The sequence below is a fragment of the Nomascus leucogenys genome, chromosome 24 (genome assembly GCF_006542625.1).
Source record: "Nomascus leucogenys isolate Asia chromosome 24, Asia_NLE_v1, whole genome shotgun sequence".
In the NCBI taxonomy this organism is placed as follows: Eukaryota; Metazoa; Chordata; class Mammalia; order Primates; family Hylobatidae; genus Nomascus; species Nomascus leucogenys.
The window spans coordinates 7,538,583-7,557,416 of NC_044404.1; the positions used below are offsets into that span (position 1 = coordinate 7,538,583).

The 18,834-nt window shown below is 44.7% G+C and overlaps 1 protein-coding gene across 1 annotated transcript in view; it reads right to left on the reverse strand.

Annotated features, from left to right (window-relative positions):
• DNAJC11 (DnaJ heat shock protein family (Hsp40) member C11) overlaps positions 1-18,333 on the reverse strand; it is a 69,422-nt gene extending 51,089 nt beyond the window's left edge. The window contains exon 1 of the mRNA XM_003274260.4: positions 18,121-18,333. Coding sequence (XP_003274308.1) covers positions 18,121-18,192 — 72 coding nt within the window. The 5' untranslated portion in view covers positions 18,193-18,333. The remainder of the gene's footprint in view (positions 1-18,120) is intronic.
• Positions 18,334-18,834: the final 501 nt, after the last annotated feature.

Genomic DNA, 18,834 nt, shown 5'->3' on the forward strand with positions numbered 1-18,834 from the left:
AACAATGTCCAGCTCATACTAGGACCATAACCACTTTTGTTATTACCATCATCACAATTCAGTTGTGGTATCTTTTTGGCAACAGGAGTACTGAAACTGGAACAATTCAGAGGGCACTGCCCTGGTGCATGGATAACGGAAACATTCATTCATGAAGTAGTCCTGCTTGTGAATATTCATTGTGCTGTATACTCAGGAGATGACCACTTTTCTGCATGTATATTCTATTTCTATAAAAATACAAGGTTCTCTAGAAGAGGTGGGCCTCCATATTTCCGTCTCTGCATTTTCTCCTTTTTCTTCTTCTTGATGTAGTGTTTTGTTTTCCTCCCAACTTTAAATGCATTTCTTGCTAACTTATCAATATACGACCTGTACCAAACCCTGGTGTTTCAAACATAAATCATGGGAAAATAATCTTTTCCAGGTAGGTTTACTTATGTGATGATGTAAAAGGGGCTTATTTTTTTTCCCACATGGCCATTACAAATTATTTTCTTTTTTTTTTGAGATGGAGTTTCACTCTGCCACCCAGGCTGGAGTGCAGTGCTGTGATCTCGGCTCACTGCAGCCTCCGCCTCCTGGGTTCAAGTAATTCTCCTGCCTCAGCCTCCCAAGTAGCTGGGACTACAGGCGCACACTACCACGCCCAGCTAATTGTTTGTATTTTTAATAGAGATGGGATTTCATCGTGTTGGCCAGGCTGGTCTTGAACTCCTGACCTCAGGTGATCTGCCCGCCTCGGCCTCCCAAAGTGCTGGGATTACAGGCGTGAGCCACTGCGCCCAGTCACAGATTATTTTCTTTCTGCAAATTTTAATTGTCCTTTTCTGTATCTCATAAAGTTACAAGTACTGGATTAGACAGATTTGACTGACTCTCAGACTGCTATTTCCTGGTTATTAAAATTAAACTAGATGACAAGAGAGTAGAATATCTACTCTGCAAGACATACTTTAACCTTATTAATAAATGACTTAATATGCTATTAAGTAATGTAAATAAGATGTTTCATTTTTAATAAATATTACGTTCAATAAAAGGTTAGATTGGTCCTTTCATTATAACTGAATAGCTAAGGTCACTGGTTCGATATTTCATAAATGAGAACCTCTTTCACTCTCACAGAAATACTGTTATTTCAAAATGCAATGAGATTATCATTAAGAATGATATCTAAAGGTACATTCTTATCCTAAAATTCTGTAATAAAAAGAAACTTATCATACTTTAAGCCTATAATCTTTCATCATCTCAATCACTTGGTTATATTTTCTGGATAGACTATATGTTAGGCCCCAAATTAAGTCTCAATAGATTTTAAAGACTGACATCATACAAAATATCTTCTATCACAAGAGGATGAAGTCAGAAATCAATAACAGGGCTGGGTGCAATGGCTCACACCAGTACAGTAATCCCAGCACTTTGGTATCCCAAGGTGGGAGGATCGCTTGAGGCCAGGAGTTCAAGACCAGCTTGAACAACATAGCAAGATTTAAAAAAAAAATTAAAAAAAATTATCCAGGTGTACTTCTAGCACCTCAGGAGGCTAAGGCAAAATAAGTTAAAACATGTCTGGATACTATGTCTGTACCACGATTGCCTTTGGTTAGGACAGGCTAGATCAGTGGTTCTCAAAGTGTGGTCTGGGGCATCCCAGGAATCTCTGAGACCCCTTCAGGGATCCACAAAGTCAAAATTATTTTTCTAATAACATGAAGCTGTTATTTGCCTTTTTCACTCTCATCGTTTCTTGAGTGTACAGTGGAATCTTGAGGTTACAGGACGTGTGATGATCATGGGAACAAACATGAGCCTAAAAGAGGCAATCCTTCAAGATGGATCCTGAGATACCTAAATTTAAAATAGTCAGGTGGCCTTTTGCTGACTAGAGGTCACACAGAGTTTTCCAAAATCCATATCTTTTTATCTTTGGAACTCACCCACCTCAATCAATCTGAGTTCATCTGCCCCAGCCAATCAGGACTCACCTGTATCAACCAATCAGAGCTAAGCAAGTTTCAATCCTTCATTTACATAAATGGACCTGATTGGGAACCCAGGCAGGAACTTTGGCTATAAAACCTGAGTTTTCCTTTTGTTCTCTGGAACCCACCTTTGTTTTATACTGGAGGCTGGGTTTCCCCGGTTTGCAAAGTATTCACTGGAGTAAAATCTCTTTTTTCCAAATTATCTTTCAGAGAACTTTTAGTTACAATACCGTTGTTCTGATGTTTAATGGAATGTGTGTACGTGTCTTATGTTTTCTAGAAATTTCCAAGGTTGGTATAAATACAAGAGTTTAAATAAATACAAGAGTTTTGAGATTAACTCAATTAGCTCTCAGTTCCTTGACTGTGCTATCGTTGGTTATATCTGCTGTGATGTCTGTGTATCTATAACCTCATTATTGTCCAATACAGTCATTTTAAATCCTTAAACGTTTTCCTTGTGCTTCTACTGAAATACATTTGTATTTGTGTCTTGTTTTACAACAATATTTTAGCAATTACTCAGTTTTAATTTCTGACTAAATATCAATAGCTATAATTCACATCAACAAAAGCTCTTTGGGATCCTCAATAACTTAATAACTTAAGAATGTAAAGGATAACATTAAGAATGTAAAGGAATAACTTAAGAATAACTTAAGAATGTAATAACTTAAGAATGTAATTCTTAGTAACTTAAGAATGTAAAGGAATCCTAACACCAAATAAGAATATAAGGAATAACTTAAGAATGTAAAGGAATCCTAACACCAAAAAGCTTGATAACTGCTGGGCTAGACGATACTGCAGTAACAAACAATCCAAAAATTTCAATGGCTTATTTCTCTCTCACTTTACATGTCCATCTGAGGCCAGCTAGTAAGGTTTGGCAATGTCTTCAGGTCCCAGGTTGACAGGTCCCAGGATGACAGAGCAGTCATCCTGTGCCAATCACCAAGGCAGAGGGGAGAGCAGGCTCTCTCGCTCACACTGGCATTTAAATGCTTGGACCTAGAAGTGACACACTTCACTTCCACTGACATCACCAGCTAGAACTAGTCCCAAGGTCTTGCTTGACCACAAGGACACTAGCAAGTGCAGTCCTACCACGTGCTGGGCAAGCAAAGAACCAACCACATTGGGTAAACGGTACTTAATACCTACCATGATGATGATATTTAATTTGATACTTTGAAGACTGAATACAGCATGCAAATAACAACTTAATAATACCTCATATTTGTATTCACTTTGGGAATACTAAAGCCACCAGGTTTTTTGTTGCTTTAGCCTATATTTTCAAACTCGAACTTCCAGGCGATGTATCTGTATTACTAAATTTCACCAACCAAGGCTCCACAAACTATATTCTACTGGATTTTGGGAGGTTTGCCTGATTACCACAACTGAAGATTCATTACTGTCCATATGTTCCCCAATAATCTGACGGAAAGAAACTGCATCAGCTCATAAAAACCTGCAGTGTTTATTATGATAGTTGGTGCTTATACACTTTAAAAGAAAAGCAGATTTCAGGGCTAATTAACACCAAGACAGCATGGGTGCTTTGTGCTGAGTAAGAGTTGTTCTATGGAGAGAAAGGGTGTCACATATTATTTGGTGTCATTTAGTAGATACTGATTATACTAAGAGACCAAGCCACTTACTTATCAGGCATTAAAAAGCAACCACTTAACTGGACTTGGTAAAAAAAAAAAAAATTCCCTATTTCATTTTGTAAAGGTTCCAACCATATGGCCTGAGGCTTTACACCATACAGTCCTTCTTTTTTTTGAGACAGAGTCTCGCTCTGTCGCCCAGGCTGGAGTGCAGTGGCGTGATCTCGGCTCACTGCAAGCTCCGCCTCCTGGGTTCACGCCATTCTCTTGCCTCAGCCTCTTGAGTAGCTGGGACTACAGGTGCCCACCACCATGCCCGGCTAATTTTTTGTATTTGTTAGTAGAGACGGGGTTTCACCATGTTAGCCAGGATGGTCTCAATCTCCTGACCTTGTGATCCACCTGCCTTGGCCTCCCAAAGTGCTGAAATTACACGCCTGAGCCACTGCGCCCGGCCACAGTCCTTTTTATTTCCAGCTCTGCCATATTCTGATGGCATTTTTCCTGCTCAACACCCCCCTTCTCTCATTTTCATTCACATGTAGAATATCTCTGGAAAGTCTGGATATACGGGATTCATCCTCAAACAGAAATAAACCCCAGTGATGTATTTGGAATCATACTACAACATCAAACACTGTGTAGACTGGAGTAACTCATTCTGTCTGACTGATCTCCACAGGAACAATGCAAGTAGAATAGGATTTAACGTGAGACTAACCTATATCTACGGTAAAAATGCAGCTCCATTTAATTGACAAAAAAAAAACCAACCAAATACCATACAAAAATATATCTGATCCATCTGAAACTTATTTTCTTTTACAAATGTCATTAGTGGTGGTAGTGCAAAAGATGATAAAAGTAACCTTTTCCCACCTCAATAAGAAACATGAGAGGAAGATAATCAATATCTGCCAGATGAAAAGGACAAGCCCAGCAAAAGGGAAAAGCAGTTGTTTCATCTTCTGGCATGCTGTTCAGCCCTGGACTGGGTCTCTATAGGCCTGGACTCACTCTGGGGCCTGAGCATAAAGACCTATGTTTGAATTTGCTCTCCTCCTCTTGTACCTGACTTAGATTTACCAAATTAACAACAAATAAATTCCTTCCAATAATAAGTTCCTCTATAATTTGATTGCTAAAATTGCAATGTATTCCTCAAGAATACCAGTTGTCTTGTCTGGTGAGTATGTCGTTAGCAAATACTTATCACTTCAATCAGTAAGTTTACTGAATGTCAACCGGCTTTAGAAACCACTAGGGGCACAAAAGAAATACAATATGGTCCGTAGCTCAAAGAAATTACACATAGATCCCTGTCTATTTCCTATTCCCCACCCCCCAAAAAAACTCCTTGTAAACATGGATTTAACTAAACAATATAAAACAGGAATGCTAACATTAATGATGCAGAAAGAAGTTCACGGAAGTCAGAATGCAAAGAAAACTTCATGGAGGGTGAGACCCCAATGAGAACACAAAGGTGGACTCTGATTTGCTTTGGGTATCCAGGATGGGCTGCGGCATTTCAGGGGAAAATAACACCCCGAGGAAACAGGCCGGTGTTGGGGACAGAAACACAGAACACTGACCAAACCAGCAGGCGTAAAGGGGCATAAGAAGGCAGGAAGCAGGTAAGAAACTAATTTGGACACCCATCTGTCTGCTCAATGTATTCAGCAAACATTTGTTAAGTACAATTATGTGCCTGGCACTGTGCAGGGGACATAATGGTGACTCAGACAGCCATGGCCCCTGACCACACGGTGCTTCCTCTGCAGTGGAAGAGGGCAGAACATCACCACAAAGTAGCCAGAAAATACACAAAACATCTAATTTATACAGGGCTTTAAAAATGGAGCCAAGGAGTTTGATCCTGACCCAAGAAATAAGACGAAGTCATACAAGGTTTCTGGGTAGAGAAATAATGTCACCAGTATTATTTGTTAAGATTAATTTGGTACAGCTTGACTGAAACAGGCAACAAACAAACAAACAAAAAACAAAACCAGAGAGATCTAAAGGAAACAGCAGCAGAAATTCAAGGCTGAGGTTCTGCGGCTAGCAGCCTGGAAGCTGAAACAGAAATGAAGGATCAGAGTCTGCTGAAGTCCTAGAGGATTCATGGATCTACGGGACAGTTACTGAATGTGAAATGGAGAAGAATCAATGAGCATTCCAGGGTTTTGGCTCGAATATGGGTTAGGGAGAAATTGGGAGGTAGTCAGGCTTGGGGCAGAAGTGAATTTGAACACCTAGGTGGCGTGATGTCCAGAAGGCTGATAGAGATGTGGGGTTGAAGCAACAGACTTAAAAAGGGGGCTCACGCCTGTAATCCCAGCACTTTGGGATGCTGAGGCGAGCGGATCACCTGAGGTTGGGAGTTCCAGACCAGCCTGACCAACATGGAGAAACCCCGTCTCCAGTAAAAATACAAAAAAATAGCCAGGCATGGTGGCGCATGCTACTCAGGAGGCTGAGGCAGGAGAATTGCTTGAACCCAGGAGGTGGATGTTGTGGTGAGCTGAGACTGCACCATTGCACTCCAGCCTGGGCAACAAGAGAGAAACTCCATCAAAAACAAAACAAAACAAAACAAAAACAAACAAACAAAAAAACAATCCAAGGAGGTGAGGACTGAACCTGGAGAAAGGGCTATGTAAGGAGGACAGGGAACGTGCAACTGGCAAGGTGAAAAAGAAGGACCGAGAAGCATCACAGAGCTTTAAAGGCTTGTCAATGTTGTCACAAATGCATTTATACAGATTTACAGCTAACAAAATAATTCCACTATTTCCTCATTTAATACTTTAATACTCAAAATGCCTTGAGGTTGGTATCAGACTCCCATTTTACAGATAAAAATCCCGAGGATCAGAAAGATCAAGTGACTTATGGAAGATGGAGGAGGAGTTTATTTGGTTATGGACCCCTAACCTGAAAGATGGTTAGAAACTAATAATGTATAGCCTAACTCAAACCAAACTTCAGTTCATGAAAGTGAAAGGCAATATAGAGAGAGGGAAGAAGCATTTACAATATATACATATACCAGATCAAGGATTCATGAAAATTATATAACTAACCAATAAGAGCCTTCCTTATTAATGGCTATGCTCATGACACTAAGAAATACACAGCATTCATGTGACAGTCGTATGTCAAGCATTTCCATGCACTCCCACTTCATTCTCACAAAAGCTCTACAACAGTAAAACTGTCTGGATTTTATGGACGAACAGGCTCAGACAGGTTAGGTAATTTGCCTCCCACAAAACCTGCTAGAAACTCAAACTCAGATCTGACTCCTGCGGCTGTGCTCTCTATCTTCACAATGACCCCTTTTGAAGCTCCACCACTGTCCCAGGACATTCAAATCATCACCAATGAATGCTCCTTGATGCTTAAACACGCAAGGGGTGGGCTAGCTGATTTCAGTTGTCCTTCACTTAAAACCCCTGAATTGCCTGGGCGTGGTGGCTCACGCCTGTAATCCCAGCACTTTGGGAGCCTGAGGTGGGCAGATCACGAGGTCAGGAGATCGAGACCATCCTGGCTAACACAGCGAAACCCCGTCTCTATTAAAAATACAAAAAATTAGCCAGGCGTGGTGGCGGGCGCCTGTAGTCCCAGCTACTCAGGAGGCTGAGGCAGGAGAATGGTGCAAACAAACAAAAACCCTGAATTCTATCACATCTTTGTTGAGGACAGAGGTCAGGCTGACCTACACTGATTTTGGAAGTTTGGCTCCTACAGCCATTTTAGGTTTCACTTTGGAAAGAGCTTAGCAGAGAAATAATCAAATCACAAATGAGTCAGAAAAGCTGAACAAAGAGACAGATAAAACAATTCTAAAATGTTTCTACAAATAGGAATAATTTTTGAAACTTGAGTTCTACTTAACACAGAGTTAAGGAAAAAACTTACAAAACTCACAGAACACAATACCTCCAAGATGGCAATATAAATTTGAAAAAAAGATTACACAATTAGTAACAACAGAATCCCAAATACTGAAAAAAAAAAAAAAAAAAAAAAAGGCAGGAAGCACATCACCTGTAAGGTTTACGGGGCAGAGGAGGAATCGGGTCCTGCAGCACACATCTCAGCTACGATCACGGAATTCAAGAACAAATGGGCCCAAGGAGCAAAAATCCTGACTCCCAATCCGAGGTCATTCCAAGGGCTCAGGAAATCTTTTGCTACCATTGTACAACTTGATTTTCATTACTCTTCCTGGTCATGTTCATATATTTATTTGTTGCCCTTGAGACGAATAGAAAATAAAAAGGCCCCAGTCTCTAGAAACAAGCTCCAGAGTTGCACCAAAATTGATGGCTCAGATCCTATCTTAACAGTAAGGAATCGGCTTATTTCTCCCTAAAAGCCTGACCTTATACCTTCTGTCATCCGTGTTCATCTGTTACACCCTGCCTACTCATGCAGACTTCTTGTGGTTGATCTCTATTGGCTTGGCATTTTACTGCTGAAGAATTTTCTGGCTCCTGTCAGCTAGGGAGGGTAGGCTGCACACTCAAAACATGCAGAAGTGGTTCCAACAGTCCATGAGCCAAACAGGAATCCAGCTGTCAGATTTTCATCTCGAAGGAGGTTCTTCTCCAAGCTGCAAGCTCCTTCCAGGGACTGCGATCTGTACCAGGCATATGCCGTAACAGTGGTAATAAAGCAGCAATGTTCTCAATTATCTTCTTTTTAAGAAATGTGTGTCTCCTTTAAAAAATATATGCTATTTTATTTATTCATCTGTTGTCTTACATCCTTTCTTAAACAAAGGTGTAAATAAAATTAAAATGAAAGGTTAATAAAAAGCAGACACTAAAATTCTATAGCCAAGCAAAGCATGTTGCTCTCATGTCCCCTATTTTATTTTCCATTGTTTTATTACTAAATCCACAGCAAATACAAAAGTTTTCCATTGAATTCTCTTTAAGAAAGAAAATAAAAGAGGTGTTTTTGGTAGATAATGCAAAATTAGAGCATTAACATTTCAAGAAGCAATTGTTTGAAATGCCCAAAGCAGAAAATAACTGGCTTATAGATCATTAAAGAAACACATTGTAAAATGTAACCTCGCGTTTGCCAATCACATTATGAGATGACACTGGAAGTGGTGGGGCATCCTCAACAGCTCCCTCCCTGCACACAGGCAGCTTCTCTAAACTCCACTTCCCGGGCACCCTCTTGAGCCCACCCCTGCCCCCAGCTCTGCCTCCTCTCTGCTTGGCTCACAACTATCCTATCTTTACCCCAGACACCCAAAAAAGGTTATCCTTGAGCCTGCACCCTACTCCCATGCTTAGCCCCACCTTCCAGGAAAGCTCCCTATCCCAAATGTCAACTTTCCAGGAAGCACCAGTTCAGAGCGATCACTGTCTTTTAAAAAGAACAAACTCAGTGTTTTGAACAGAAAGTAAAAAATGCTTCAGGAATTTCTTTTCTTTTTTTTTTTTTTTTTGAGATGGAGTTTCGCTCTTGTTGCCCAAGGTGGAGGGCAATGGCACGATCTTGGCTCACCACAGCCTCTGCCTCCTGGGTTCAAGTGAATCTCCTGCCTCAGCCTCCCGAGTAGCTGAGATTACAGGCATTTGCCACCACGCCTGGCTAATTTTTGTATTTTTAGTAGAGATGGGGTTTCTCCATGTTGGTCAGGCTGGTCTCAAACTCCTGACCTCAGGTGATCTGCCCGCCTCAGCCTCCCAAAGTGCCGGGATTACAGGCGTGAGCCACCATGCCCAGCCTCTTTTTTCTTTTTTTCTTTGACAGAGTCTTGCTCTGTTGCCCAGGCTGGAGTACAGTGGCACAATCTCGGCTCACTGCAACCTCCACCTCCTGGGTTTGAGCAATTCTCCTGTCTCAGCCTCCTGAGTAGCTGGAATTACAGGCGAGCATCACCATGCCCGACTAAATTTTTTTTTTGTATTTTTAGTAGAGACAGGGTTTCGCCATGTTAACAAGGCTGGTCTCAAACTCCTGACCTCAGGTGATCTGGCCGCCTCCGCCTCCCAAAGCGTTGGGATTACAGGCATGAGCCACCACGCCCAACCTCAGGAATTTCATAAACTAATGCTTAGCATACATTCTAGCACTGTAATTTTTAGTAATATTACAAGTGGATAGCAAAGTTCATCCTTAGCCAGGATGAAGCATACCAAGGCTTTCTACATACACATATGTCTTTCACATTTTTAAATTTATTTATTATTATATTATTGTTTAGATGGATTCTTGCTCTGTCGCCCAGGCTGGCGTGCAGTGGTGCAATCTTGCTTCACTGCAAACTCCATCTCCCGGGTTCAAGCAATTCTCTTGCCTCAGCCTCCCGAGTAGCTGCGATTACAGGCGCCTGCCACCACACCTGGCTAGTTTTTGTATTTTTAGTAGAGACAGGATTTCACCATGTTGGCCAGGCTGGTCTCGAACTCCTGACCTCGTGATCCACCCGCCTCGGCCTCCCAAAGTGCTGGGATTACAGGCATGAGCCACCACGCCCAGCCTTTTATTATTATTATTTTTATAGATGGAGTCTCGCTTTTTATAGACAGAGTCTTGCTCTGTTGCCCAGCCTAGAGTGTGGTGGTATGACTGTAGCTCACTGCAGCCCCAAACTTCCGGGTTCAAGCAATCCTCCTGTAACCAAGTACCCCCATTTTTCTTTTTTTTTTTGAGATACACTCTCACTCTGTTGCCCAGGCTGGAGCACAGTGGTGCGATCTCTGCTCACTGCAACCTCCACCTCCCAGCAGAGATTCTCCTGCCTCAGCCTTATGAGTAGCTGGGATTACAGGCGCCCACCATCAAGTCTGGCTAAGTTTTGTATTTTTAGTAGAGATGGGGTTTCACCATGCTGGCCAGGTGGGCCTTGAACTCCTGATCTCAAGTGATCCGCTGGCCTCGGCCTCCCAAAGTGCTGGGATTACAGGCATGAGCCACCATGCCCGGTCCCATTTTTCTAAGAGATAGTTTAATTATTTTCTACTCTCCCCCTTTCCCCATACCCTGTTTCCTACTTAGCCCTTTAGAAATGCAAATATAACCTTTCCCCTCCCCCTCACCAGACATCCTCTATGGGGCAAGTTCATCTAACTGTGCTCCAAGACAGTTCTCTTGACAGTGGATTTGCAGACCAAATCATGTCCCCATGGCCACTTTTACTTATTTCTGCCCAGGAAGGTGCCAACTCAATTGCCAGGTAGAAAAAGTACCCAGATAGCAGGGGGACCCCTGCCCTTGCTCATTTCCTCCTATACCTTATAAAAGTGCCCGCTTTCTGCTCCAAAAGTGAAGCGGTACAGCAGGACATCGTGCCCCTTCCCCAAGCTGGCTTCGGAGTAAATTGACTGGCTTTGTATGCGCCTCACTCTTGTTAACTGGACTCTGCATGCGGTAAACAACTAATCTGCTTTTTGGTTGCACTTCCACCTTAGGCTGGACTATAGGTTACAGCGCATGCCACCATGCCCGGCTAATTAAAACAAATTTTTTTTGGCTGGGCACGGTGGCTCACACCTATAATCTCAGCACTTCGGGAGGCTGAGGCGGGCAGATCATAAGGTCAGGAGATTGAGACCATCCTGGCTAACACGGTGAAACCCCGTCTCTACTAAAAAAAAGAAAAAAAAAAAAGTTAGCCAGGCATGATGGTGGGCGCCCGTAGTCCCAGCTACTCGGGAGGCAGGCTGAGGCAGGAGAATGGCGTGAACCCGGGAGGCGGAGCTTGCAATGAGCCGAGATTGCGCCACTGCACTCCAGCCTGGGCGACAGAGCGAGACTCCATCTCAAACAAACAAAAATTAGCTGGGTCTGGTGGCAGGCGCCTATAGTCCTGGCTACTCGGGAGGCCGAGGCAGGAGAATGGCGTGAACCCAGGTGGCGGAGCTTGCAATGAGCTGAGATTGCGCCACTGCGCTCCAGCCTGGGTGACAGAGCGAGACTGGGCCTCAAAAAAAAAAAAAATTTAATTAAAGATGGGTTCTTGCTATGTTATGTCACCCAGGCTGGTCTCAAACTCCTGGCCTCAAGCTATCCTCCTGCCTTAGCCTCCTAAGGTGCTGGAATTACAGGTGTGAGCACCTCCCCAATCCTTATGTCTTTTTTTAAAATAAGCAAAACTTCAAACTTATCAAAATCCAAGAAATAACAATATGTATTAACTAAATACCTACTTATGACAGGCACTTTATATACATCCTCAGCACCCAGCAACGCACACACCACACGGGTCATCCTGGCCTACAGTAAGTGCTTAAGACATTATTGCCTGTTACCTACACTCCAACATTAAAGAAACTAACGGCCAGGCGCGGTGGCTCATGCCTGTAATCCCTGCACTTTGGGAGGCTGAGGCGGATGGATCACAAGGTCAGGAGTTTGAGACCAGTCTGGCCAACATAGTGAAACCCTATCTCTACTAAAAAAAAAAAACAAAAAATTAGCCGGGTGTGGTGGTGTGTACCTGTAATCCCAGCTACTCGGTAGGCTGAGGCAGGAGAATTGTGTGAACCCAGGAGGTGGAGGTTGCAGTGAGCTGAGATCGCGCCATTGCACTCCAGCCAGGGTGACAGTGTGAGACTCCATCTCAAAAAAAAAAAAAAAAAAAAAAAAAGAACTTGAAAAGCAGAAAGGTTAAATTACTAGCCTTGAAGCATAGAACTTCCAGAAGAGAAAAATGGGATTTGAATACTGGACTCCCACTGCAAAGCCCTGCATGGTGGCCTCCCTCTATCCCACTGTTAACTAAGAAGTACTGGTGCCTCCATTCTGCAGGTAAGTAGAGGCTGAGGTTAAATGACTCGTTGAAGGTCACACAAGAGGCAGGCAGCAATGGGCTGAAATTCTTGCTCCTCAGCCTCTTGGCTTACAGAACACCCTACGGAATGCAGACATCTGGATAAGTTGTTTTTGGACAACCGAGGCTTAACTCTATGTGCCTAAGGCACACATTTAACTGGAGTCATTATAAATATCAAACTTTAACATAATGTAGTAGATGGAAAGTGAAGGAACTGACCTTTTCAGAGCCATCTTTATTTCTCTTATTAAGACAAAATTGACTGCCCATCATGAGGTTTGATAAGAAAGCAGTAAATGCATAAACACACACCGCCTCACTGCTTTAGGGATTTGAGTGGCTCAAATTGGCACAGCTGAGCCTTTTACACATCAATTTCTGCAGATGGCTGAGTCAGTGGTCCTGATTGGAGGGTCTGCTGCCTCCTTCTTTGTGGATGACTTTGACTCTAGGACAATCTCGAGAGCGACCAGGGGACCTTCCTCTACTCTTCTAGCCCTTTCTTTCAATCTGCAGTTCAAACTCAACTGGTGGGCCTTACTCTGTGGCTGTAACCTGCAGCTAAAGAAACCCAGACAACACAAAATTGTGAAAATAATGATCTACTCTGTACCAGAGAAGGAATGAAAATGCAGGGACTTGGGGTAAACTTTTTACTAGTAGGTGATACTTTTGTACTTCTAGTTTCATGGCTGTTCTGGAAGGATGAAGATCTCAGAACACTGACCTCCATACATGGACTGCAAGAAAAAAACCTTATTAACAACTTCATTTTTTACTTAACTGTGTTTTTCCAAAAGTGTTTAAAACTTGAAAAGGAGGATGGCTCCTTAAGGTTAAAACAATTGGGACCAGAGATCTTCAAACAGGTTATAAACACTGCAAAAATGAAATTCTTTCAAAGACATTGATAAAGTTAGAACTGTAGCCATTTGTCTTGGGAATAAATTAGGTTTGAAATGTGTCAATTAAGTTCCTAATTAATGGATCAGGTAAATTTAACTCTGACTTATAGTTAAGGCATCCTTTCTCCAAATAAATTTTGGAAAATCATCCTGGAAATCTCAGAGGAGTTAGATTTTAGGCACCAGATGATGCATCTAACACTAAACCAGAAAACCAGTCTGGTTTTGGTGTGCCCAGTTAATGATAAATTACTCCCTCCTCTCAATGTGAGGCAGGCATGACAGATGATGGCCCTGCTCTGCAAACAGGAAATCTAGAAGGAGAATCATTAAAGATCATGGGTCTTGTCATAGGAGGACGGGGGGTCCTGTCCAGCTGCCTGCCTCACTCTCTCCAACAGCGGCAACAGCGGGGTCTCCAACCTTTTAGCACCAGGGACTAGTTTCATGGAAGATAATTTTCCCACAGACTAGTGGGAGTGGAATGAAACTGTTCCACCTGGGATTATCAGGCATTAGTCAGATTCTCATAAAGAGCACCTAATCTAGATCCCTTGCATGTGCAGTTCCCAATAGGGTTCATGCTCCTATGAGAACCTAATGCCACCACCAATCTGACAGGCAGAGCTCAGGCGGTAACGCTTGCTTGCCCGCCACTCACCTCCTGCTGTGCGGCCCAATTCCTAACAAGCCACAGACCAGTACTGGTCCATGGCCAGGGGGTTGAGGACCCCTGCTCTAGAACACAAATTTAAGGGGATATTTTAAAGTTTAAAACCTGGAGAGGGAGATTCTTCAGCTGATTTTTGACATTTCTATATTAATCCAATTACATGCCTCTATCATGCTTATAATTTTTTTTTTTTTTTTTGAGACGGAGTCTCGCTCTGTCGCCCAGGCTGGAGTGCAGTGGCGCAATCTCGGCTCACTGCAAGCTCTGCCTCCTGGGTTCATGCCATTCTCCTGCCTCAGCCTCCCGAGTAGCTGGGACTACAGGCGCCCACCACCGCACCTGGCTAATTTTTTTGTATTTTTAGTAGAGACGGGGTTTCACCGTGTTAGCCAGGATGGTCTGGATCTCCTGACCTCATGATCTGCCCGTCTCGGCCTCCCAAAGTGCTGGGATTACAGGCATGAGCCACGCGCCCGGCCTATGCTTATAATTTTAAAGTAAGATTCCCTGGTTTTGTCTGGAATTGTTTCCATTTGAGATTTCTAAAGAAAAGTCTCCGAACTCTACTGAACATTGAGAGTTTTGAGGACACTCTTTTGAAGGTACTTTGAAGTATCATTGGGAAGAGAGCCTTGCCTCTCACAGCTATACTTAAATGGCAACTACTCTAAAACTGACAGCAAACACACAAACAGGTACTAAGATATTCTTCCAACCACACATTAAGATTTAAGATTACCCTGACTTTTTTCCAACTAAATCACGTTATTTCAACTTCACGTTTGATTTCACACAAAAAATTCCAGTAAATATCAAGTTCAGATATCACCTTTAGAGCTTCTAGTGGAATCCCGGGACGGAAAACCAGCATACCACACCTGAGTATGACATTTAACACGGAGTTTGCTGATGAAGACAACAGAAAGTGACTTCTGCAAGGGGGCATGTTTCATATGGATTTAACCTATAGCCATATAGCCATAAATATGGAAAGTGCCTTCACTCATTGGGAGAAGTAAAAAAAAAAAAAAATTTTTAAGAAATATTTCTTGGCTGGTGCTGTGGCTCATGCCTGTAATCCCAGCACTTTGGGAGGCTGAGATGGGCGGACTGCTTGAGCTCAGGAGTTTGAGACCAGCCTGGGCAACACAGTGAGACAGTCTCTACAAAAACTACAAAAATCAGCCGGGTGTGATGGTGTGTGCCTGTAATACCAGCTACTCTGGTGGCTGAGGTGGGAGGATCACCTGAGCCAGGGAAGGTCGAGGCTGCTATGAGCCACGACTGCACCACTGCACTCCAGCCTGGGTGAAGTCTAATTATATATATAAATATATGTATTTATATATAAATATATACATATTTTTATATATACTTCATCCTTAAGTCTAATAACAGCAACAGGCCTGGCCAGGCATGGTGGTTCATGCCTGTAATCCCGGCACTTTGGGAGGCAGAGGTGGGAGGATCGCTTGAGCTCAGGAGACCAACCTGGGCAACACAGAGAGACCCTGTCTCTACAAAAGATACAAAAATTAGCTGGGTATGGTGGCATGTGCCTGTGGTCCTAGCTACTAGCGAGGCTGAGGTGGGAGCACCTGAGCCCGGGGAAGTCAAGGTTGCAGTGCACCATGATCCACCTCTGCACTTCAGCCTGGGCAACAGAGCGAGACTCTGTCTCTAAACAAACAAACAAAATTTCTTTGGCTCCCATCCGTAAGTCCAAAAACAATGACAGGCTCTACAGTTTCAGCAGTTTCAAGGTATACCTTTGACAAAATGTTCACCTAGGACTCCAGCTAAAACTATTATTCTAGACCTGCTTGATCATCTGCAGCAGCTGCTTACGGTTCAGTACACCTGATAAATGGCTGCTCAATTACTGACAAACCAGACTAAGTACGAATGATTTCAGAAAGGCTGGCTTCATTTATTGCTTGACTTCTAAAAACTGGAAAAAAAGAATAACTAGCCAGACATCTTCATTTAAAGGGAAAGAGACTGAAGGCTAAATAAGTGATTAGCCCATTAAAACCCAGATGACGGGTTGATGGGTGCAGCAAACCACCATGGCACACGTGTACCTATGTAACAAACCTGCACGTTCTGCACATGTATCCCGGAACTTAAAGTATAATTAAAAAAAAAAAAGAAAAAAAGAAGTGATTAGCCCAAAGTGTTGATTAATGGGAACAAGAACCCCCAGGTGCCCTATGGCAGCCTAACAAAATCTGCAATTCCCAAAGATATTTCACTGGACATTCTCATAGTACAATGGCCCATACATTCGAGGGATTCTCTCATGAGGTGCTCAGTGTCAAGCCTCTGAGCCCAAGCTAAGCCATCATATCCCCTATGACCTGCACGTATACATCCAGATGGCCTGAAGCAACTGAAGATCCACAAAAGAAGTGAAAATAGCCAGGTCCTGCCTTAACTGAAGACATTCCACCATGGTGATTTGCTCCTGCCCCACCCTAACTGATCAATTGGCCTTATGACAATACACGCTCCCCGCCCTTGTGATAATGTACTTTGTGATATTCCGCCCTTAAGAAGGTACTTTGTAATAATATTCTCCCCGCCCTTGAGAATGTACTGTGTAAGATCCACCTCCTGACCACAAAAAATTGCTCCTAACTCCACCGCCTATCCCAAACCTATAAGAACTAATGATAATCCCACCACCCTTTGCTGACTCTCTTTTCGGACTCAGCCCATATGCACCCAGGTGATTAAAAAGGTTTATTGCTCACACAAAGCCTGTCTGGTGGTCCCTTCAGGCGGATGCGTGTGACACTCAAGGATACAGTACCAGAACTAGCAGCTTTGTAGTCCAAGGACTGGTAAGGTAAGGTGACAGAATCGCACGGAGCTCACAAGCTGGGCTCCAGAGTCAGACTGCCTGGGTTGAGCTCAGGCTCTTGCACTTTCTAGTAGTGTGACTTTAGACACACTACTTAATCTCTCTATGCCTTGGTTTCCTCAAGTGTAAATCAAGGGCTATCATAATACTTACCTGAGCTATCTTCAGAATTAAATGAGATAACAGTACAAAGTTCATTCAGCATAGTGGTCCCACACAAGGTAAGTTCGTATTATTAACACCACATAGACTAATATTTACTGACGACACACACTGAACCCGCTTTGGTTAGCATAGCCAAACTTGGCTAGCTGTCATTACCACTGGAAAACCTGAGAGATGGAATTAGGAATTCTCTGGCAGGGCTGAAAAGTCTGGACCCATCAGCTTAAAGAAACTGATCCACCTTATGACCTGACCCTGGAAGCCTTCTCGCCCTTCACACCTATCTCAACTCCAGACAAGTCATGAACAAAGGAGTGCAGTGGGGCCCTACCACTGCCAGACTATGTGAGACTCTCTCATGTTATCTTTTATTCGTTGAGGAGACAGGGTGCAAGTGCTTGGTGTGAATGTTGAAGCTGTTGTTAGGGCACCGCTTCTTTTCTGGCCTAGGGCTTCTTCCTAATCTGCAGCCTCCGAGCCGAGGGTCTGTGTCCCGGAGGCTCTGCCTTCAATTTCTGGACAGCGGGGTCCCGGGGAATGAAAGAGGGCACGAGACGCGTGCCTCTGAGGCTGGACCCACTTCAGAGGCAAGGCGTCCCCACAAAAGACTCGGGGACCAGAAAAAGCCCTAAAGACGTTCCCTAGTGGCCTTGACCTTGGTGGGTGAGACTCAGTTTGCTATCCTGCTGGCGGCGGGCGATGACACAGCCCCTCAGCCAGGACGAGTATGTGGGCTGAGCGCGAGACAGGGTCTCGGAGGACTGCGAACCCCACTACGGTGGCCTCCTCGGGGCCCCCATTTCCTCTTGTGGGTGCGGGGGCCTCTGGACCTGCCCGGACACAGTGCATGCGGCGCACTAGCCTCCAGGAGCTGGGGCGGAGGCCGGCCCCGGCACCGCCGGCAGGAGGGTCTGGGCGGTGGGGACTGCTCCGTCGGCCGGCTGGCGTGCACGTAGCCGGGGTCACGCGGCCTCCCCGCCGGACCTGAGCCTCCCGTGGCGGGGGTGGGGCGGCCGCCGCCAGCCCGGCCCTCCCGAACCACTGGGCTCGGCCTCAGCCCCCAGAGCGTCCAGCCGCTGGCCTCACCTCCCTGCGCACGTTCAGCAACGAGTAATAGTCTTCATTGTCCAGCTCCTCCTCGCTCAAGGCCGTCGCCATCTTCGCAACCTTTCACCCCGCCAAACCGGCAAGGCCGTGCTCAAGAGGGGCCGTGATCCGCGTCAGGGACGGCGCGGGCCAGCCCGGCTGCGACACAGCGGCTCCTGGCGGCCCGGAGCCGTCCGCGCGCGGCAAGAGTGCGCCTGCGCTTTGCGCCCCCGCGCGGCCTAGGGCGGGACGCGGCGCCTAGGCAGCCCTGTGGGGGTGACCACGCGGGTCTGTCTTCGTGTTCCCAATGGACCCGTGGCACGCGGCGCGGCTGCGTCCTCGGGGGCCTGAGAGATCCAGCCAGGACTCCCTAGGGCTTTTCCTGGACTAGAAAGGGAAACTTTGCTTTTTTTTTTTTTTTGAGACGGAGTCTTACTCTGTCGCCCAGCCTGGAGTGCAGTGGCGCGATCTCGGCATCTCGGCATCTGGGCATCTCGGCATCTCGGCTCACCGAAACCTCCACCTCCCGGGTCCAAGCGATTCTCGTGCCTCAGCCTCCCAAATAGCTGGGACTACAGGCGCGCACCACCACGCCCGGTTAATTTTTTTGTATTTTTGGTAGAGACAGGGTTTCACCATGTTGGCCAGGCTGGTCTGGGACTCCTGATCTCAGGAGATCCTCGGCCTCCCAAAGTGCTGGGATTACAGGCATGA